At 38.1% G+C, this 23,704-nt stretch overlaps 2 protein-coding genes across 8 annotated transcripts in view; both read right to left on the bottom strand.

The window, feature by feature from the left end:
- Window positions 1–6,516, bottom strand: part of SNRPN (small nuclear ribonucleoprotein polypeptide N) — a 13,020-nt gene extending 6,504 nt beyond the window's left edge. The window contains exons 1-2 of one of the 5 annotated variants that reach the window (XM_080807962.1): window positions 6,363–6,516; window positions 640–786 (exon numbers count right to left, since the gene is read on the bottom strand). In XM_080807962.1, coding sequence (XP_080664088.1) covers window positions 640–642 — 3 coding nt within the window. In that variant the 5' untranslated portion in view covers window positions 643–786; window positions 6,363–6,516. Of the gene's footprint in view, window positions 1–634; window positions 787–6,362 lie in introns of those variants that run through there. The other 4 variants (XM_080807964.1, XM_080807963.1, XM_080807965.1 and 1 more) reach the window with 4 other exon arrangements.
- Window positions 655–23,704, bottom strand: SNURF (SNRPN upstream open reading frame). Of its 3 annotated transcripts, none has more exons than XM_080807969.1 (4): window positions 23,583–23,704; window positions 14,870–14,965; window positions 6,390–6,516; window positions 655–708 (listed from the first exon to the last, which is right to left on the bottom strand). In XM_080807969.1, exons 1-3 carry the CDS (start codon window positions 23,594–23,596, stop codon window positions 6,411–6,413), a joined length of 216 nt encoding a protein of 71 aa, XP_080664095.1. In that variant the 5' UTR covers window positions 23,597–23,704; the 3' UTR covers window positions 655–708; window positions 6,390–6,410. The 3 variants fall into 3 exon arrangements, with proteins under 3 accessions (XP_080664095.1, XP_080664094.1, XP_080664093.1); XM_080807968.1 differs by having other exon boundaries at window positions 657–786; XM_080807967.1 differs by lacking the exon at window positions 655–708 and adding an exon at window positions 5,573–5,640 and having other exon boundaries at window positions 6,363–6,516.

Below are 23,704 nucleotides of genomic sequence, written 5' to 3'. Positions count from 1 at the left end.
ACTAAGTCACTTCTAAAAATATTTTTATCTTAAATCACCCACTCTACTGAAATTTTAATATGCTGATAATACTGTATCTCTATTTATATACTGTAGTCCTTAAGAAGACCACAAGCTATCATAAAATCTAATATTCCTTCCACTTTCCAAATCAATTTTTGCTGCCTTAACATATCTTTCCTGTCGGGAATACACGCTATAAGTAATCTAAAGTTTAACAGAACCACAAAACAGATTATTAGGGTGTTTATCTCTTTAGAAACTGCTTATTATTATGCATTTCTCATGCCCTGAATTGCTAAACCCCTCCACCTTTAATGCAGAATTTATGTCTATTATAACCTCAGTCTTCTATCCACTGGATGGTCTCTTACTATTTTAAGTCATAAGGAAAACTCTCTTCTGTATTTTCTCACATGTAATATCCGTCCTTAAGATATTTCCAACCACTTTATCACTACTATAGGACGACAGACATAGCTGTTCTTCAGGTGGTATTTCATACAATGAGATACCATCTCTAAAGACTGATTTCTTATTTCTAACATTAAGAACCCAAAGATACCCCACACTCTGGTAAACCATTATACTAGGTCCTTGCAGTAGATTTTCACCTTCCTGTCTTAATATACACCTTACCATGGTTGCTGTTCCACCAAATCCAACGTCCACGGGAAGGTTTCAGGATCCTTAAGACCTAAAGGAAGGCTACAGATAAAGGTATGACGCAGGTTCTCCTATAAACAATGCAAGCTTGGGGCAGAAGCTTCAAACAGTAGATGGAGCCTGCAGAGGAAAGCATGATCTAGCTGCACTGCGATCTACCATGTTTAAAAACAGGCAGACAATTTTTCATGAAAATCATTTTAACAGACATGTTCAAAACACTTCCCATGTTCTTATACCCACCAAGTGAATACCAAATTTCACTATTCCCTCATCTTAATTCCCCCGTTTGTTTATATGACTATATGGACAACTTTCTTAGCAGTCAAAAAATATGCATTATGATAAAAGTTGTTTTTCCCAATATACTAATGAAAATGCTCTTAAATCTGGCAACCGATAGAGTCAAAACTGGAAAAAGTCTTAAGCTACTAATTACACTTATTTGAAAAGTAAACACATAAATTAGACTTGTATGGGAATTTGATTTTATGCATAGAAGTAACCCCATATCATAAACAGAATCTCATGTAATTTTACTTTTAACAATACAGACATTTCTAATAAAACTATTCTGTTTTCAATAAAGGCACTTTTCAAACAACATGTATGCTGCTTAAGTAAATTATGAATTATCTATTTCGGGATATGAAAAAAAATTATAGTGTCAACTGTAACATCAAAACGATAAGGTAAAAGGAATGTTTTGAGGATACAGTTTTCCATGTGGAACTACAGGACACTAGATCAGAAGGTAACAGAATGGTATGAACGAAATAATTCAGTTAAAGTGGTAAGATATAGATGTTTCTCTCTAATTACAAAAAATGTGATGGTAGTTAAATACATTTCTATGAGAATTTGGAGTACCATATTGTCTAAAAAATAAATTCATCATTACTCAGAATTTCTCCTAAACTTTGTTCTCCAAATGCAAACTGCCATGCACAATTTGTGCCCTTTTTCTGAAAGACAATCTACCTATATCCTCAACACTGTCCACGCTTCTCTTTCTTAAAAAAGATTTATTTATTTGAGAGAGACTGTGTACGTTCACAGTGCACAAGCAGGGGGTGGGGGGTAGGGAAGGGCAGAGGGAGAATCAGACTCCCCACTGAGCAGGGAGCCTGATGCCAGCTGAGCCAAAGTCAGATGCTCAACAGACTGAGCCACCCAGGAATGCCTGTAACATTTATCTCAACCGACAATAATAGCTATACACTTTTTTCTTCTCCCATCTATCTAATTTACATCTTTAAAGATACAATGACATCAGGGATAACCCCTTTTGTAGCATCCAATATTTGTACATGAATTAACATTTTGCATAAACTGGCATGTAAAGATCTCAAAAGATCTATTCAAATCAGCATACTAATGCACGCTCCCCTCCCCAAATAATTGTAGTTTCTTTTTAATTTAAATTAAATTAGCCAACATAGGAATAGTTTAAGGCCTATAATATAGGTGTTCTTAATCCTGACGGCATTATCTAGGAAGCAGAGTCTAAAATCCTATACTTGTTTATTTTTAAGTTAGCAATTCTTTTAGCAATTTTCATTTTTATAATATTGGATCTATTACGATATAAAGTCTTCAGCAATCTATTATAGAAGAAGGTAAATTATCTACAGAAATGGAAAAAAAAACATAGAAACAGAAAGTAAATTAAATGGTAACCTGAAGTTGGGTGTGGAAACAGAGAATGTATGTAAATGAGCATGAAGGATATTACTTTGGTAATGCAGCATCCTAAAAGTACCTGGCAATGGTTGCAAAAGTCAGTAAATTTTATGAAAAAATTAGGTACATTTTATAGTATATAAAATATATATCAATAGAGCTGTTCTTAAAATGTAAAAAGTCAAGACCTTCACATAATATACAAAGTCTGTAACATTACTTTTTATATTGCCATTATTGAAAAAATAAAACAAAAACAAAAAATGCTAACCATTCAACAAGACACTATTACTGGAGTACACCCCCTCTACCATCAACAATGGAGACATGCTACCAGACACTAAGCCACAAGACCGTGATTATTAGAACAAAAGAAAAAAAATGTAGGTTTAGATTTCAAGATTTCATTTAAGGGAAAAAATGTAATCACTGAAAAGTTTCTTATGTAAGGATGTAATGGGACCCAGCATCAAATGTGCATTTAAGGTAAAATTTTTAGTCAGTCCCCTTTCCAATGAAAATTTAAAATTCAGAAACAAGACTTTTACCTTCAAATGCCAAGAAGATTCAAGTACAGATTTCTCTATCAGCTTCAGTTTAAATGTTCTGTCCCAACTGGCATTTCAGTGAACACATAACCATCAGACCTAATTCATAGTTTAACTATAAGAAACCAACAAATTCAAAAAACATTTCCTTGTATAGTGGAAGGGTAAAAAGGAAAGGCCGGTCGGTACTGTTTCTGTCCATCACCTAAACTGTTTGAGTTTCCAAACCCTTCCCACATCTACTAGATGTTGTTAGCCAGTTACCAAGTATAAAAATGTACCTAGAGATGTGAGTCATAACCTAAAGAACTGGGAACACGGATATGTAATATAAAATAAAATATTCTATATAAATAAGAGGTACACATTTTACTCACAACTCAGATTAAAGGTTGACTGAAGTGATTTAGGAAGTTCCCTAAATTTAGCAAACCATAATCTTGAACCCTTGTAAGGGAAAGGATGTTTCACTTAAGAGATTGATCAAATTTATCTCCATAACAAATGACAGCAAAATCCTTCAGGAAGTAGAGCATAAGAGCAGCAACATGACACTGCCCTGATGAATTAGCAGCTACGATAAATCTCCTTATATCAAAAAGCCATGTAAGCAAATAAATGGCCCCAGGTCCCTGACTGGGGGCCTGAGATTCCTAATAGGAAAAATTCTTAAATTTCTGAAAAGTCTGGACTTTCAAATGATTAAACTTTATAAAAATATAAGTAAAAAATATAAAAATATAAGTGAAAAGATAAGATGTTCAAACCTGGCCAAGATACATACAACAGATGAGAAATCATATAATAATGGTAATGAATTAGTGCTCATTCAATTCTGGTAAAATATCACACCCCTCACAGAAAATGTTCATAGAAGTTAAACAAATTAAAAGGAGAAAACGCACATAAATGGGAAAGTACTCATCCACAAAGCAATGCCAATTAAAACCACACACACACACACACACACACACACACACACAAAAACATTTTCAATTTTTGGAACTGTTTATTTATCAAAGAAAAAGACACACAAAGATGGTTCTGAGAAACTAGCACTAGTAGTAATTATCCTTGATGGCAATCAACAATGCTTATGATGCTGTCACAAAGCAATGTAACAAAACATTTAAGTCATACTAATATGCATACCCTGCACTCCCCAACTAGATCCTTATCCTAATAAATTTAGGATACCAAATGTATCTTTAAAATATAGAATATTTATAAAGCATAGCAAACTAGAAAAAAAAACAAGTACAAGGGAAAAGTAAATCATGAATGAACTATCATTTATTCATTACAAATGATAATTATGTTGACTATAATAAAATGAAGAAATATTAGCGATATACATTTAAGTGAAATAAATACAAAATAAATTTATTTAAAAGCATGATTCCAACTAAAAAGAGCAAATGGGCAAAATGAAAGAAAATTCAATCATTTTTTCTTTTTTAATTCAACCTTATGCTGTGGTTGAAACATGGGTTTTAAAATCTTTGGTTTACCTCCCCATTTTTCTTGTCTATCACTTGGAAGCTTTAGATTTATATTGTAAAAAAGGAAACATAACAATTGTCAAAATGTCTTTAAAAACTACCCATTCTACATTTACTCTTTAGATATAATTCTTTAACATGATTCTAAGACTTGACCCTTATCCTAGAAATTTATCTGGTTCCCTATCTGTAATGTTTACTTTCATATACCTTCCTTCCTAATAAGCCCTTTCTCTTCACCACCTTCTATAGTATCACTAGACCCCTATTGTCCCAATTTGGTGTTTTCATCTTTAAATGTGATTCTCTAAGAAAGATGCCTGAGAACTTTCTTTTAAGGGAAAATATAGTATTGCAAGCTTTGCCTGCCATTCAATCTATCACAACTACTTCAATATGCTGTAGTGACAAATACAGCCACAGACCATACACAAATGAAAGGAAATAGCTGTGTGCCAATTAAAATTTCCTTTGGGAAACCTCTGGTGTAGCTAAAATAATCCTAGAAACTAGTGCTGTTTAACAAACACCTGAGACTAGAATAAAACGTTAAGATCAGAAAATCAGATGATCCTATACGCAAGATCATACTGTATGATTTAATTATTACAGGGATGCTTGGCTGGCTCAGTTGGTAGAACGTGTGACTCTGGATCTCAGGGTTATTAAGTTTGAGCCCCACATAAATAAATTAATTAATTAAATTATACTTAGGAACTTGTAAGAATATATGAACTGCAATGAAGAGAAAAAAATTCCTTGTTTAAAAAAAAATCCATTCTCACTTAATCACTTAAAAATGGCTTTACTCTGGGTAACAGCTGGGGACAATGCTCAGATTCCACTGTTTGAAATCAAGTCCACTGCCCTGCAATCAGCTCCAGGTAATTACTGGAGAATGCTGAGTAAAGGATTCAGCAGAGGAGAATTCTTCTCAGAAAATTTTTTCTATCTTTTAATTTAATATCAAAATAGTGGCTATAAACAGGCCTAAGTAATTTGAGTCAAGAGGTAATACACTAACAGAAATAGAAAATCTAGAATAAACTCATCTATAAAACTGTCTCTTGGTTTCTAAAAAGTATATTAAACCCTTTGGATTACAGGTATTCAAATCTTAAAATTTAAAAAAGGTCACATAAAACATAAAAAGACAGACTGTAAATAAATAAATTGAAAATATCATGGATAACAGTTTTATTACATTGTCAGCTGAATCAAATACATTGACACATTGTCAACTAATTCAAATACATTGTTTAAAAAAGTGAAAAAGACAAAACAAAAAAGGAATAATTAGTAAATATGCATGGGAAATTATTTAACTTACTTGATTATGAATGTGGTATGTATTTATAATTCAGCAGGAAAAATTGATAATGTATTTAAAACAATCAATGCAGGTAAAAGTATATCATAACTGGTATTCCCTTTTTTCAGGGTAACAGCGACTAATACTTCGTAATTCAATAAGAAAATGTACCTAAGCTTATACTTCTGACTCAATTTATTTGCACATCTGCATATCTGAGGAAATGATCCTAATATGTTATGTTCAGCAACTCACTGAAGCTTTACTAAAACTACCAGAAAAAGATTAAGTTTTTCACAAATGGTAATTACAAAGCATTCACTAGTAGGATATTCAGCAGCTATTTATAATGCAGTATGTTTATATAATATTAATTGGAAAATCAACAGAAATTAGACACAAATAAAACTACCTAAAAAGCATGAACTAGAATGATTGGGAAACTAAGTGTTAGATTAAGAAGACCAAGGTCCTATTGCTTGATTTTACTTTTTTGATCTTTCTGCAATGTGCCTATAATAAGAATTTTTTTATTTAATTCCAATTATGAAATTTTAAAGAACAAAACTTATTTCAACACATCTCAAATAATTAAGTGACCTCCAAACACATTATTTATTTATTTTTAACCATTACTGAATTAATTCTAACCTGGTTTTTCACTTGGAAATCAGCTACCTGGATGTTCCAATAACTGCTTTAACCACCTCTCGGTGTCTCAGCTAAAAATGCCTGTCTCAGTTCCGCCTGGAAATCCACCACAAGTACTTGCTGCTGCTGAGATCTCCTTGGGTACAGCTGACACCTATGACCAGAGCACAATACATTAAAATGAATATAAATGGAAAGAGAAAATTAAAAGGGTAACAATATGAAAGAAAATGTATAGATCCTTACATTTAAGGAGAGCCTCAATTGGGGTCAGAGTGCCCCATTATCTTATAAAGAGATTATAAGAAGAAACAGGAGTCTCTGTACACAGAACGTGCAGGGAACAGAAGGACACTTACTACTTTGGGGATACTACCCAAAGAAACTTTAAAATAAAAAAAAAGTTCTTTTGTTTTAAATAAACCCTGTAGAAAAACCATCAGAACCATATGCATCACTCACTTTCCTATCTGAAAACAATTCTTTAACCCTTAGCAAGAAGGAGGCATTTGCTAAGGCATTTCCAGCAAGACATTAAGCCTGTTAGCCATACTAAATACTCCAAGGAGTAACCATCTGAAACAAGGAAATACCAGAGCCCAAGCTTTTAGGTTCTCGAACTATATAAACTAACTACCTATTAGTTGGAAGGGAATTCCAGACAAAAGTCCTCAACATATCTCTATGGATCAGTTATTTGGCTGTGAATCTGGTTCTACGAATAATGATTTAGAAGTGTTGCTGGCTAACAAGTCAAGCATAAAAATAAATCACCAGCAATTCTGCTCTTGTTAAGTGTGTGTGTGTGTGTGTGTGTGTGTATGTATGTATCACGCACATGTGCATTATATATATGTATGTGTCTATTTATGAAACTACTCAATAGTAGTTACATTTGGAAACGGGCCTGAAAAAAGGTATTCCACTATTTTTTTAAAATTTTTAAATATACTTTAAACATTCTGTTATATAATAACGAATTAGGTTGGACTTTGTCCATGGCTCATGGGAGATAACCTCTAATTTCTCAAATTTACCAAGTGATAGAAATATCTTCATTATTCTTGATGGGCCCCTTGGATCACACCTGAGCTAATGCTAACAAGAGGATTCAGGATAGGGGCTGGCCAAGCCACAAGGAGCAAATACGTGATTAGAGTATAGGGCCATGGACCTGACCTCTTGGGAAGGAATGGCATCGAGGAAGATGGAGTTCAACCCCATGCTGAATGATTCAATCATGTTTAAATAATGAAACTCTAGGGACGCCTGGGTGGCTCAGTTGGTTAAGTGGCTGCCTTCGGCTCAGGTCATGATCCCAGCGTCCTGGGATCGAGTCCCACATTGGGCTCCTTGCTCGGCAGGGAGCCTGCTTCTCCCTCTGCCTCTGTGCTCCCTCTCTCTCTCTCTCTCTCTCTCTCTAACAAATAAATAAATTTTTAAAAAATCTTTAAAAAAATAAATAATGAAACTCTAATAAAAACTCTAGAAGACGGGGTGCCTGGGTGGCTCAGTTGCTTAAGCATCTGCCTTCAGCTAAGGTCATGATCCCGGGGTCCTGGGGGTTCTGGTATCAAGCCCCATGTCAGGCTCCCTGTTCAGCAGGAAGTATGCATCTCCCTCTACCACTCCCTCCACCCACAACCCATACTCTCTCTCTCTCTCAAATAAATACATGAAATTTTCTTTTCTTTTTCAATTTTTATGTTTTTCTTTTCAGTGTTCCAGAATTCATTGTTTATGTACCACACATAATACTACATGCAATACGTGTCCTCCATAATACCCACTACCAGGCTCACCCAACCTCCCACTCACCGCCCCTCCAAAACCCTCAGATTGTTTTTCAGAGTCCATAGTCTCTCATGGTTCATCTCCCCGTCCAATTTCCCCCAACTCCCTTCTCCTCTCCATCTCCCCATGTCCTCCATGTTATTCCTTATGCTCCACAAATAAGTGAAACCGTATGATAACTGACTCTCTCTGCTTGACTTATTTCACTCCGCATAATCCCTTCCAGTCCCATCCATGTTGATACAAAAGTTGGGTATTCATTCTTTCTGATGGAGGTATAATACTCCATAGTATATATGGACCACATCTTCCTTATCTATTCATCTGCTGAAGGGCATCTTGGTTCTCTTCCACAGTTTGGCGACTGTGGCCATTGCTGCTATGAATACTGGGGTAGAGACAGCTCTTCTTTTCACTACATCTGAATCTTTGGGGTAAATACCCAGTAGTGCAATAGCAGGGTCATAGGGAAGCTCTATTTTTAATCTCTTAAGGAATCTCCACACTGTTTTCCAAAGTGGCTTCACCAACTTGCATTCCCACCAACAGTTTAAGAGGGTTCCCCTTTCTCCACATCCTCTCCAACACAGGTTGTTTACTGTCTTGTTAATTTTGGCCATTCGAACTGGTGTAAGGTGGTATCTCAATGTGGTTTTGATTTGAATCTCCCTGATGGCTAGTGATGATGAATACTTTTTCAAAAAAAAAAAAAAAACAAACCTCTAGAAGGCACCTAAAGTTCTGGTGAGCTTCCTGGTTGGTGATATATACACACTGATAAGCTGAGAGTATTACAATCTAAGGTCCTGTAGTTATGGATCATGTCCTAGGAGTCTCTACATTTGGCTTATCCTGATTTGTATCTTCTATAGGAATCTTAATAGTAAGTGTAGTGCTTTTCTTTTGTGCTGTGAATCATTTTAACAAATTATGGAACCTGAGGAAACAGTGGAAACCCTGAATCTCTATCTGGACGTTCAGAAGTGCAAGTGGCCTGGAAACAAGGACTTGCAATTGTTATCTGCACTGAAGGTAATCTTAGGAAGGGACTGTACGCTTAACATGTCAGATCTGCACTAGCTCCATTAGGAATCTGAATTACACTGCTCATGCTTTTAAACTGTCCCATTTTTATTATCCCATTTTATTTTATTTACTTATTTATTTCCAAAAGGCAACTAAGAGTCTCACCTACTATGGTTCTAGAAGTGTTTCAGAGAAAAAAAATATATTCTTTGGCATTTTAAAACTCCTGTTGGTGGAGAGTTCCTCTTGGTTAATCTGAAACCCAGCTGTAGACTAAATTAGAACTGAGAAAATAAAATGCAATACAGAGTTCATTTCATAAAATGCAAATATAATTTAGAAAGACATCCAAAAGGATGCATAAAATAGACTCTCCAGGAGACTCTCCAGCCCCCATCTTCAAATTCTCTCAAATTTATAATACATCAAGGAATGGGAAAGACATTCACCAGCCCCAAAGATCACAAACAGATTTACTTGATAGATCTATTGGAAGATGGTATAACCATAAATTCCAAGAACAAAAACCAATGAGCTTCTATTAATAATTGTTGGTCTACGAGAGGTTTTGTCTGCATCGTTTTGGTTTTTATTCAATTTTGCTTTTTATCTTAGATGGAAATGATTAGCAAATCTTTACTAGCATTAGAACCAGTACCACACAATTTCTCTGGAATACTGACTTTTAGCACTTATGGTCTGGGAAAATGTGGGATATTGATGGGTTATCATTAAAATAAACAGACTACAGCTATTAACTATCCAAATCCTGAGAGAATTCTGAGCATACGTATCAGTATGCAAAGCTTAGCAAGTAAAAATACTGCTTACCCATTTTATAATACACTTACTCTCAAAATGAGAGAAATGACGGGGGAAATTACACTATTTCCCTAATTCGAAACTCCCCTCCCCCATTTAGCACCCTATAGTATTTATACATAATATAAACAGCAGAGGTTAGGAAATGAACTTATTTCTTCTTTGAAAGCAATAAAATGTTTCCATAGATTTGGACAAGAAAATGACAGCTAAAAGAGGGCTTAGAAATAATTAAGAGATTTTGTTATGTTGGTTCACACTAGTCCTATGCAAGATAAAGGCTCTAACAAAATTTAACGACAATAAACCATTATCCACTAACAAAAGAGTCTCCCTTCAAAAGAATCCCCCATACCTCAACTACAATCTTTTTTTTTTTAAGATTTTATTTAGTCATTTAAGAGAGAGAGACAGAGCACAAACAGGGGGAGAGGCAGGAAAGTGAGCAGTAGTCTTCCTTCTGAACTAGAGCCTGATGCAGAGCTCAGGCCTCCATCCCAGGACCTGGACATCATGACTTAACCTTCTGAGCCACCCAGGCACCCCTCAACTGCAATCTCTAAACAACCTTAAGATACTTCCAGAGGATCTGGGTAAAAATACCACTTTTTTTTTTAAAGATTTTATTTACTTATTTGACAGACAGATCACAAGTAGGCAGAGAGGCAGGCGGTGGCGGGGGGAAGCAGGCTCCCTGCTGAGCAGAGCTGGATGTGGGACTCGATCCTGAGCCGAAGGCAGAGGCTTTAACCCACTGAGCCATCCAGGTGCCCCAAAAATGGCACTTTGAAAATCTCTGAAGTTATATGGGATGCCTGGGCTGCTCAGTCATTAAGCATCTGCTTTTGGCTCAGGTCATGATCCCAGGGTCCTGGGATTGAGTCTCGCATTGAGCTCTCAGCTCAGTGGGAAGCCTGCTTCTCCCTCTCCCACTCACCCTGCTTGTGTTCCCTCTCTCACTGTGTCTCTCTCTGTCAAATAAATAAAATCAATCTTAAAAAAAAAGCTTTTAAGTTACAAAAGATATTACCATACAAGAGAAAATTAATATGGCAAGAGGTCTATTATAAAGGACAAATTATAGGGGCAACTCGGTGGCTCAGTTGGTTAAGTGGCCACACTCTTTGATTTTTGCTCAGGTGAGGATCTCAGGGTTGTGGGATTGAGCTCTGTTCCATGCTCAGCAGGGAATCTCCCTGAGAATTCTTTCTCCCTTTATCCCACCTCCCTCACTTGTGCATGGCTCATGCTCTCTCCCTTGCTCAATAAATCTTTTATTTTTTTGTTGGTTAGAACCTATTTTATTTTATTTTTATTATGTTATGTTAATCACCATACAGTACATCATTGGTTTTTGATGTAGTGTTCCATGATTCATTGTGTGTGTATAACACCCAGTGCTCCATGCAATCCCTGCCTTAATATCCATCACCAATACATCTTTTAAAAAATAGAACAAATTATATAGAATATCCATTCAGAAGATACTTTTTTTTTTCAGCATAACAGTATTCATTGTTTTTGCACCACACCCAGTGCTGCATGCAATCCGTGCCCTCTCTAATACCCACCACCTGGTTCCCCCAACCTCAAAACCCTCAGGTTGTTTTTCAGAGTCCATAGTCTCTCATGGTTCACCTCTTTTAAAGAAGTTCCCAAACTAAAAATGTAATAAAAGAATAATGAGCTCAGAAGAATAAACAAACAGGGAAAATGGGGAAATTGCTAGCCTCACCAGTAATTCAAAATGTGCAAGGGAATATATTGCAATTTTCCCATCTAAAATAAGAAAATACGAGAAATAGAAGACAAAATTTTACCTCCATTTTATAACAGCCTTTTTTAAAAAAGCTTTGTATTTGAGGAACCGAAATAAAATGTAAATAATTAATATTAAAGAATATTAACTTTTAAATTGACTGCCCTTATCTTTGTTGATAATAGCTAAGAAACCTATCTATCATTTTTTCCACTGGATATTTTTTCCTGTTTTGTCAAAGATTATTTGACCATAGAGTTGAGGGTCCATATCTGGGCTCTCTACTCTGTTCCACTGGTCCATGTGTCTGTTTTTATGCCAGTACCTAGCCATCAGGGAGATTCAAATCAAAACCACATTGAGATACCACCTTACACCAGTTAGAATGGCCAAAATTAGCAAGACAGGAAACAACGTGTGTTGGAGAGGATGTGGAGAAAGGGGAACCCTCTTACACTGTTGGTGGGAATGCAAACTGGTGCAGCCACTTTGGAGAACAGTGTGGAGATTCCTCAGGAAATTAAAAATAGATCTTCCCTATGACCCTGCAATTGCACTGCTGGGTATTTACCCCAAAGATACAGATGTAGTGAAAAGAAGGGCCATCTGTACCCCAATGTTTATAGCAGCAATGGCCACGGTCGCCAAACTGTGGAAAGAACCAAGATGCCCTTCAACGGATGAATGGATAAGGAAGATGTGGCCCATATACACTATGGAGTATTATGCCTCCATCAGAAAGGACGAATACCCAACTTTTGTAGCAACATGGACAGGACTGGAAGAGATTATGCTGAGTGAAATAAGTCAAACAGAGAAAGTCAAGTATCATATGGTTTCACTTATTGGTGGAGCATAACAAATAATATAGAGGACAAGGGTAGATGGAGAGGAGAAGGGAGTTGAGGGAAATTGGAAGGGGAGGTGAACCATGAGAGACTATGGACTCTGAAAAACAACCTGAGGGTTTTGAAGGGGCGGGGTGGGAGGGTGGGGGAACCAGGTGGTGGGTATTAGGGAGGGCACAGATTGCATGGAGCACTGGGTGTGGTGAAAAAACAATGAATACTGTTACGCTGAAAATAAATAAAAAATTAAAAAAAAAAAAAAGAAACCTATCTATCAGTAAGCTAATGATAAATGAAATTAGTAAACCACCCATATTCTACAATTTCTTTTTTTTTAAGATTTTTTATTTATTTATTTGACAGACAGAGATCACAAGTAGGCAGAGAGGCAGGCAGAAAGAGAGGAAGGGAAGCAGGCTCCCTGCTGAGCAGAAAGCCCCATGTGTGGCTTAATCCCAGGACCCCGGAATCACGACCCGAGCCGAAGGCAGAGGCTTTAACCCTCTGAGCCACCCAGGTGCCCCCATATTCTACAATTTCTAAAATAAGGTATTTATATGCACTGACATAGCAAGATCCCCAAGACATATTGTTGCAGAACAATAAATATTGCATATGTAAAGAGATCACAAGTATGCCTCCATTCCTCTCTCCCCTTCCATGTGTGCATACACATGAACAAATAGGAAAAGGCATGAAAGTACAGACATCTACATATCTATGGTTCCTCTCTAGGGAGGGAAGGGAAAAGGACAGATGGCAAGTTGAAGTAGATACTTTCTATCTCAAAGTTATATGTTTTATAAAGAGACAATATTCATATACTTTAAATATGTGTAATTTTGGATAATAACTAACTAAAATAACTTTAGGAAAATAAAAAAAATGCTACACACTGATTCTGTCAAGATTTGTGATAATAACAAAATGGAAGATCCAATAAATACTATGTATCAGGGGATACAAAATGTTGGTATACTTTGTTAAAACCCCCCTTTTAGAAACCAAAATTTAAAAGTGTCAGAGGGTATCAGGGTGGCTCAGTTGGTTAGGTGTCTAACTCTTGATTTTGGCGTGGGTCATGATCTGGGGTCCTGGGATGGAGTCCTGCATCTGACTCAATGCTTGGTAGGGAGTCTGCTAGAGATTTTCTCTCTCTCTCTCCGGTCCTCCCCCAGCTCCATCTCACACTCTTTTTCTTCCTAAAATGAATAATTAAATCTTTTGAAAAAATTAAAAAATAAAAGTGTGTATATCTATGTGTAGATATCCTATGTAAGAAGAGGAACAAATAGGGGCGCCTGGGTGGCTCAGTAGTTTAAGCCTCTGCCTTTGGCTTGAGGTCATGATCTCAGGGTCCTGGGATCGAGCCTCATGTTGGGTTTTCTGCTCAGCAGGGAGCCTGCTTCCCCCTCTTTCTCTGCCTGCCTCTCTGCCTACTTGTGATCTCTCTCTCTGTCAAATAAATAAAATCTTTAAAAAAAAAAAAAGAGGAATAAATGTACACATTTCAAGCTTTTTTTAAGATTTTATTTATTTGAGGGGCGCCTGGGTAGCTCAGTCGGTTAAGCAGCTGCCTTCAGCTCAGGTCATGATCCCAGGGTCCTGGGATTGAGCCTTGCATCAGGCCCCCTGCTCAGTGGAGAGCCTGCTTCTCCCCTCTCCCTCTGCCTGCTGCTCTGCCTGCTTGTGCTCTCTATCTCTCTGTCAAATAAATAAGTAAGTATATCTTAAAAAAAAAAAAGATTTTATTCGAGAGAGAGAGCACAACTGAGAGAGCAGAAGCAGGAGAAGCAGAGGGAGAGAGAGAAGCAGGTTCCCTGCTGAGCAGGGAGCGCAATGCAGGGTTAGATCTCAGGACATGACCTGAGCCCAAGGCAGTCGCTTAACTGACTGAGCCACCCAGGTTCCTTACATTTCAAGTTTTTAATTGGATAAATGTACTAACAAAAAATAAAAATCTGAATAATGCAGCATATGCATTAATTCATAAATTAGCATTTGGCCAATGAATCAAAAAAGTTGCGAACATAGAAGTGAATTTAGTAACAACATAAATTAAACAAATAATTTTTTAAACAAGTAATTTTAATATCAAAGTTGAAGGATATAGAATTTTATTGATAAAACCACCTACACATTTGGGGAAAAATGCATTTTACTGAAATTTTTAACATAAGTTAGTACTACCTGGTTAAGGTTGATTCAACTGTTTTGCTGTATCTTCTACAAACTGGTTCTCAAACGAGACTACTCACTCTTGGTTGCTCAGCGAGGCTGTCCTCCTACGTTTGACTTGGACTTCCACCTCTGGCACGTGCTGTTCTGTAGTCCGTCTCAGGTGTAAGCGGTCCCTGAAGCAGAAAGAATAATTTATTTGATAAGACTTCATCAATTTTAAAATAACCACTTACTTAAAGGCTATATTTATTTTTAAAATGTTTTATTTGAGAGAGAGAGCAAGTGAGAGAGAGCACAAGCAGGTTGAAGGGTAGAGGAAGATGCAGACTCCCCACTGGACAGGGACCCCAATGTGGGACTTGATCCCAGGTCTCCAGGACCATGACCTAGTTGAAGACTAGAGCACCAACTGAGCCTCTAAAGGCTGTGTTTAAAACTATATTTCATATGATGGAGTTTTTAAAGTGCTTATAATCCAACTAAAACAAGGCACAGTAATAATGTATGCCAATTATATCTCAATAAAAATGGTGGAAAAGAAAGGAGGCAAAATTTTAATGACAATATCCTCCAGTAGTCAGGATCTACCCTAAAGTCACTTCCTCCCTTTAGAAGCCCCTTAACATCAGAGATGCCTGAGTATCTCAGTCAGTTGAGCATCTGACTCTTGGTTTCAGCTCAGGTCATGATCTCAGGTGGTGAGATGGAGCCCCTTGTCAGGCTCTGTGCTCAGCAGGCTGTCAGCTTGGTTTCTCTCCCTCTGTCCCTACCCTCAACTCACAAGCATCCTCTGTCTCTTTCCCCCTCACACTCTCTCAAATAAATAAATCTGTGTTCAAAAAAAAAAAAAAAAAAAGCTCCCAGAGGTGCAGGAGGCTGGACGGCTTAGTCAGTTAAGCATCTGCCTTTGGCTCAGGTAATATCTCAGGTCCTGGAATCAGGTCCCACCCATATCTGGCTCTGTGGGAAGCCTGCTTCTCCCGCTGCTGCTGATTCTGTTGTCTGTCTCTCTTTGTCTCTCTCTCTCTGTGTCAAATAAATAAATAAAATCTTAAAAAAAAAAAAACCTGACAGCATGAGATATCAGAAAACTGGGGGCTTGGATATATCAGAGAAATAAGCAAAAAGAAAATATTTATTTCCACATATTTTTATATATACAGATATAAAGGTATACATTTACAAAGATATATGCACTAACCTCCTACCCATACCTACATCACCTGAAAAAAACAGCAATGTTGATTCCAAAACTGGCTTCAAAATATTTTAAAGATACTTTGAATTTATTTATTTGAGAGAGAGAAAAGGAGGAAAGGGGGGACAAAAAGGAAGAAGCAGATTCCCTGAGTAGGGAGTCTGAAGAGGGACTTGATCCCAGGACCCTGAGGTCAGGACCTGAGCTAAAGGCAGACACTTAATTGACTGAGCCACCCAGGTGCCCCTGGTCTGAAAATATTTTATTAGGACAGATCTTTTAGTATAATGGAAAAAGCGTAACATTTAAATTATAAAATTTCTACTTAAGCAACCCCCAGTGCAAATGCTATTTTCCTAGGATTTCTTAAACAAGAAATAAAAAGGATGCTTAAGCAGAAAATAAATATATAAAACCAACATATCTACCACTGTCTGATGATCTGCAGAACAGCTCACAAAATGGCTGCTCAAAGGATCTGAGCATGTAAATCTCCCACCTGGGTCATCCATCCATGTTAGAAACTACAGGAACCGCTCTTAAAACTGCAATTTAACAATGCTAATCAGAGAGGATAGCAGAAACAGGATTTTACGAAAGTCATGCAATGTATTATTTCCATGGCAGAATTCAAAAGAAGCATCCCCCAAACTAATTCTTTGAACCCTTGCTATTTTCGAATTCATGTTAGATTATGCAAAGTACCCCAATCAAATAGCTTTCCAATAAGCCTAAGTTGTTTTATTGCTTAAAAAAGCTTTACTGTTCCAATCAAGCAATAGAAATCATTTAAAAAGCACATATGTACATATCATATTTTTTAAATCATAAAAGTATATAATTTACTATTCTCCTTGACCTTTGATTAGGCAATGGTTTTCTTAAGATACCTGAAGTACCTGAGAAAGGAATCCATAAATTGGATTTCATCTGAAGTAAAAAATGTATTTGCTTCAAGGACACTTTATGTACAGCTGGCCAACCAAATGGGAGAAAATATTTGCAATTCACACAGCTCGAGTATTCTTACAACTCAATAAAATGAAAAAAACTCCACTTAAAAATGGATGAAAAGATTGGAACAAACATTTATATGAGCACGAAAAAAATACTTTATATCACTACAGTTATTAGGGAAATGCAAATAAACACTACAAACATACCACTTCATACCTCCAGAGTGGAGGAGGTGGAGAAACAGGTAGTGGGAATGTGAAATGGTGGAGCTTCTGGCACTTCCTAAAAATGTGTACCGTGGAGTTAGCATATGACACTAATCCCACTCCTAGAGGGAGTAAAATTATGTACTGCCAAACTGAACATAAGAGGGAGTAAAATATATATATATATGTATGTGTATGTATATACATACATAAAGATATATATATACACATATATAAAGATATATATATATATAAAAAAATATAAACTTGAGTGTGAATGTTCCCAGCAACATTTATCATAAGAGCCAAAAAGTGGAAACCACCCATAGTACAACCACTAAAAAAATGGATAAACCAAATATGGTGTGGTATGGTATAGTCAATACAATGGAAACGTCATTCAGTGCCAAAAAGGAATGAAGTATTTATTGATCAAACATAACTTCACAAATGTATTTGTTAATATATTAAAATTATGTAATAAAAAGAACCATAATAAACCTTTATGGCTCATAGGCCATCAATTATGATTGATCTAATCATATAATTGAAAATATTCCATTACCAAAAAATTAAAGAAATAAAAATCTTCAGTTCTTTTATTCCTTCATAGCAGTTGCTCAGTATGAAAAGGTCTGAGTTCATGGGATAAATGAAACAGTACATGAAATTATTCAATTTTCTAAATCCATTTTTAAAGCTACATGTAAAATCAAAGAGCAGCATTGTTTTCACAATATAGGAAGTGTGTTCTAAATATACATACATGTGAATGCATTTACAATCTTCTACTGCATTCCCAATCTAGAAACCAGCTTTCAGAAAATAAGCATTTAAAGGAAAAATAGAGAGGTGCCTGGCTGACTCAGTCAGTGAAACATGCAACTCTTGGGTTTAAGCCCCACAATGGGTGAAGAACTTACTTAAAAATGAAATCTTAAATAAATAAATAAACAATAAAGGAAAAAATGATGGGGTTTGTTGGCTCAGTTGTAGAGCATGTGACTCAGTTTCAGGGTTGTGAGTTCAAGCCCCACATGTGGCAGAGAATATACTTTTAAAAGTTAGTGAAAAAACAGGGAAAAAATTCTATGGGCACAGTGTTAATTTTTTTGCTCCAAAATTATTTATATTAAAAAAATAATACTAATTTGGAAATACACTGAGAAATAAGTGATGAGATCACACAATGTTTTTCCAAATAGCCTAACATTCTTTCAAATATATAATATGCCTTACATTCTGCCCAAAAAAACTAATAAAAATTCAACTACTAAGATCTCAAGAACAAAAAATTAAAAAAAGAAAATTGTGGTAATCTCATTCTACAGATCTTCCCATAATCATGAGAAAATCAGTGCCTCTAAGCCAAAACCTGTGAACCATCAAAAAGAAAATTCTAAGCCAGCCAGCATTCAGAAACTAGAAGACAAAAGAAATCGCTCCCTTACACAACCATTGCTAGTGAGAGAGGCAATCTTAACCATCAACAACTCTTAAGCCTTATGGCTCTGGGCCACAAAAGTGGAAGAGGAAAAGGAGACAAGCAATAAAATCCTAATGTACACTGAAGAAAGATAACAAGTCTCATTGTCCCTGTCATATCGAGAAAATATTCATACGCTGCTTATTAATTCAAGGATTCTTTCTATATATAGCTAAGTAGCAGAGTACAGTGTCAAAGTAAGAGATTAAACTCAAAATGGAAAGACCTAAATGTGAGACCTGAAACCATAAAACTCCTTAAAGAAGATATAAGCAATAATTTCTTGGGACGTTGGCCTTAGCAACATATTCCTATATGTAGGTCTCCTCTGGCAAGGGAAACAAAAAGTTAAACTATAGGGTCTACATGAAAATAAAAAGCTTTTGCAAGCCATGGACATCAACAAAACAAGCAGGCAACCTACTGAATAGGAAAAGGTATTTGCAAATGATATATCTGATAAGGTGTTTATGTAATATAATGTATCTGATAAGGGGTTAATATATAAATAACATAAAACCCAACGCATGCATGTACAAAAACACACAAATCAAAAAATCCCATTAAAAATCGGCAGAGGAACTGAATGGACTTTTTTTTTTTTTTCAAAGATGTACAGAGAGCCAACATACTCATAAGATGCTCAACATCACTCATCATCAGGAAAATGCAAATCATTAACATCATGAGATATCACCTCAAACCAGTCAGAATGGCTAGTATCAAAAAGACAACTGGGCGCCTTGGGTGCCTCAGTCATTAAGCATCTACCTTCGGCTCGGGTCATGATCCCAGGGTCCTGGGACCAAGGCCCGCATCCAGCTCCCTGGTTGACAGGAAGACTGCTTCTCCTCCACCCACTCCCCTGTTTGTGTTCCCTCTCTCACTGTCTGTCTGTCTCTCTCTCTCTCTCTCTCTGTGTCAAATAAATAAATAAAACCTTTAAAAAATACAAGAAATAAGTCTTGGTAAGGATGTGGAAAAAAGAAACTCATGCACTCTTGGTAGGAATGTAAACGTTTTCAATCACTGTGGAAAACAGTATATATGTTCCTCAAAAAATTAAAAACAGAAATAGCACATGATCCAGTAATTCTACTTCTGAGTATTTACGCAAAGAAAACAAAAGCACTAATTCAAAAACATACATGCACTCCTGGGTTTGACTGTAGAATTATGTGTAATAGCCAAGGTATTAAAGCAACCATCCGAGGGTCTGTCAATAGATGAATGGATAAAGATGCAGTATATAAATACAGTATTAATCAGCTATAACGAAAATTTTGCCAGTTTTTACAAGATGGATGGACCAAGAGAGTACTATAAGTCAGAAAAATTCAAATACCTTACTATTTCACTTATGTGTGGAATAAAAAAAAAAAAAAAAAGGACAACAACAACAAAAACAGAACAGGCACCCAAAAGCAGAGATGAAACTGATTGTTACCAGAAGAGAGAAGGTGGAGATGGACAAAATGGTGAAGGGAAGTGGGAGGTACAGGCTGGGGATGCAATAGGGAATATAGTCAATGATATGTACTTTAACAGCACTGCATGGTGACAGAGGGTAACTACACTTATGAACACTGCAGAACAGAGCTGCTGAATCACTACATTGTACACTTGAAACTAATGAAGCACTATGTGTCAACTAAACTCCAATTAAAAAAAAAAGATTAACTTTGAGACCTTGACATCTTAAGTGTGGAATTAAAAAAAAAAAATCTGAGCACATTCAGAGGAAAGGACAGGAATAAAGATGTCGCATCACCACATATGAGGAAAGGATTTCAGCAATGAAACGTGGGACAGATGCACTGGGAAAAACGAAGATAATACAAAATAATCTGAATAAATCCAAAATAGAAACTACCTTGCCTTAAGTAGCAATACAACCATCCCTGAACTGTTTCTTTGCACTAAATCACAAAAAGGGTTCACAAGGCCTCGTCATTTTCAGAAAGTCCTGATGCTAAGCCAAATATTCAGTGGGCAGGGCAGAGACCTTGAAACTTCAGAGGTCTTTCCAAAGGGATCCGCCATATTGACATCCTGAGCCTGCGTGTAAAACTACAAAATGGCTGACCAAGGTAATACACGCTCATTTTCTAAATATCCAAAATGATCAGAAGTTAAGCAAAATATATTTGAAATAGTATGTGTATATGAGTAGGAAAAATGAGCAAACCGTACTTATCGCAGAATTCCAAACTCCTGCTATTTTTAAAACTACTCAAAAAGAAAATTTCCATAACAAAGCTTTCCAAGACTTCTGGGTTTGTTTTCCTTAATTACATTCCAACTCAGCACAACCACATTGTTTGTGATGGGGGGCGGGGAAAGAGAAAAGCCTGCCCACCGGCATTCTGCAAAGAAAAACGAAGTCCTTGAAAATGCTCCCCTTCAAAGATAGAATACAGAATACAGAATAGTTAGTTAATTATATATTCTCACCAAATTTTCACAGTAGCTCCCATTTCAAAAATGATGGATCAAAAGCATCACTTTAAAAACTGAACTGGGGCAAGAATTCCCTTATCCAACCTGTACTTACAGCCGTGTAGCATTCTACTTTTCTGATTCTCTGCTCTGTTCCTCTTCCGCAAACAATACTTACAGGTCTCAGCTCCTAAGAACCCTGGAGGAGCCCTGACCCCCGATTTAAGGAAACTGTATATAAAGGCTGCGTCACAAAAAGAACATCCACAGATTAAGAAATATGACAGACTCTTAAGGGTGATGCAGTCGCACAATTATCAAATCTGGAAAGGGGAAATCAAATGTAATAAGGGATTTTCTAAAGGGTCATGAACCCCGCTCGAATATTAAGAACAATTAGACTGGTCATAATACAACCTAGGGTATCTACAAAAATGAAAAGTTGGGGCTCTCTTTAAGTGAGCAAACATTTAAAATCAGCACCACTGATAGAGGTGGCCTGAAGTAGTAGCACTGCAGATCACGGGCGACTTCGCCTTTCTTTCCCTGCCTGCAGGCCCCCATCTCTCTCCTCTGTTGTGCAACAGAAAAGGCAGGGGCACAGCATGGCTGCCAGTCTACGCAGGCATAGAATGTACAAGTCCATTGCCCCACTGCCATCTCCACTCCAATGTGGCCTTATGGGTAAGGGCCGGCCCAAGGTACCAGCTCAGCAAATCCACGTCTTCCTTCTGCTTACCCATGGCAGCACAAGAGGAAAGGAGCAGTCGTTACAGCATACAGGTGAAGGGGGTAGCTACCAGCCCCACCAAGTGGACACTGCGCAAACCCCCTCCCTCCTCGGGTGCCCGCCCCACTGCGGGGCAGAGACGGTGTCTTCCCAGTTGCGCCTGCGCACCCAAAATCCCGCACCCTTCCCCACTGCGGCACTTTGGGGAGGGGGCAACTGCCCACGTTGCCAGTCTCCTCCCCTCAGCGCTGCGCTTTGAAGGTGCCGCGGAAATTGCTGCTTGGGAGAAACCTCATACATTACCCTTCCCCCACTGCGGCACTGGCGGAGGGGTAGGCTGCCCCCCACCCTGTCACGCCTGCGCAGATCGGCACATCTGCAACGGCAGCCATCTTGGCGAGTCTCACAATGGTAGTGACGCGGCAGTGGACCCCTGAAAACCTTACTCCGAAGGCAGGGAAAGATCGATGCAAACAAGACACGCCTCTGCAGTGTTACACCCCAGAACCTGGCACAACTCTCACAAGTTCATAAAGCAAGCTCTGCACACCATACCCCTAATCTTATACCAAAACCTCAAAAGCAAGGAATTATACAGGAGTAAAATATCTGAAGACAAACTTTTCTGCAGGTATTCCTTTAGGTGAGCAATGGAGAGTAGGTTCGCCCTGATACAGACTCTTAAGACTGCAGAGAACTGAACATTCTCCCCTTTTCTTCAAACTAAAGGTGTGGACCCCTCGCTGCCTCTTCCATCAGCCCACCACCAGACTCGTGGTCCACTGCTCCCGCCCCTCTTACCGCGCTCATTCAACCACCGCCATGGCGGCCACTCTGCCAAGGTACCCACCGCCACCCGATCGCCCCTCCCGTCACCACCATCATGGCTGCCTCGCCACCCCCACACATACCATATCCAAGGTGGGTCACCCCTTTCACCGTGCCGCCCGTTTTGTAGCACCCTCATGGTGGCCTCCCTGACACCACCTCCCAAACACCACCGTGACAGCCACCCCCAGCTTACCAACTCCGCCCCTCCTTACCACCACCATGACGGTCACTTCACTGCCCCCTCCCATGGCAACCATATCACCCTGCTAGTCACCCCGCCATCTCTTCTCTATCACTGCCACTGTGGCCACCTCACTGACCCCCAAACCACCATCACGACCCCGTATCTACCCCCTCACTACCATCACCACCAAGAACAGATTACCCTCTACTCCCTCCCGCCACCACCATGACGACCACCATGGCAGCCACCATAGCTACACCAGGATCACATCATAGTAGACATCTCACCCTCAAGATCCTTCCTTATCACCACGGCAAGCACCCTGCTACCCCTGAGATACCACTGTCACCAAAACCGGATGCCCTACCCTGTCACCCCCTCCTTGGTACTGCGGACACCCCAGTGATTCCACCCCTGTCTTTCGCACTACAGTCATCACAATATACCTTCCTCAACCACAGTCATGGCCTCAGATCTCAAGGACAAAAGGCCACTTTAGAAAGGATCTGACAGGACACGATACAGTGGCATATACCAGCTGCAATACGACACGACATGGTCAGAGCACCCTCCGGGGAGGTACAACCAATCCCCAAACCTTCAAAAGTATCTCATTCAGTTCTCCAGAACAAAGAACTTTAGAGCCCGGATTTCCACTATATACAGCAATCCTTTAAGTTCTGCAAATCTGGAACACTGAACAAACAAAAAGGACTATTCCCCAGGCTGTCTCTAAGGGAAGAAATCCACAAGGCTAACCTGGCCCGCTCCATCGCGCTGCTGCCCAATCCTCAGAACAGACCGTCAGGCATCTCCGGCGACCACTCCACTCTGCGCTTAAGTCACTGCAGCAACACCAACTAATCACGCCAGTTTCACCT

Source organism: Martes martes, assembly GCF_963455335.1.
Source record: "Martes martes genome assembly, chromosome: 7".
NCBI classification, from domain to species: Eukaryota; Metazoa; Chordata; class Mammalia; order Carnivora; family Mustelidae; genus Martes; species Martes martes.
Note: the sequence above shows the minus strand (reverse complement) of the source record. Positions and strands in the feature narration are given on the sequence as shown.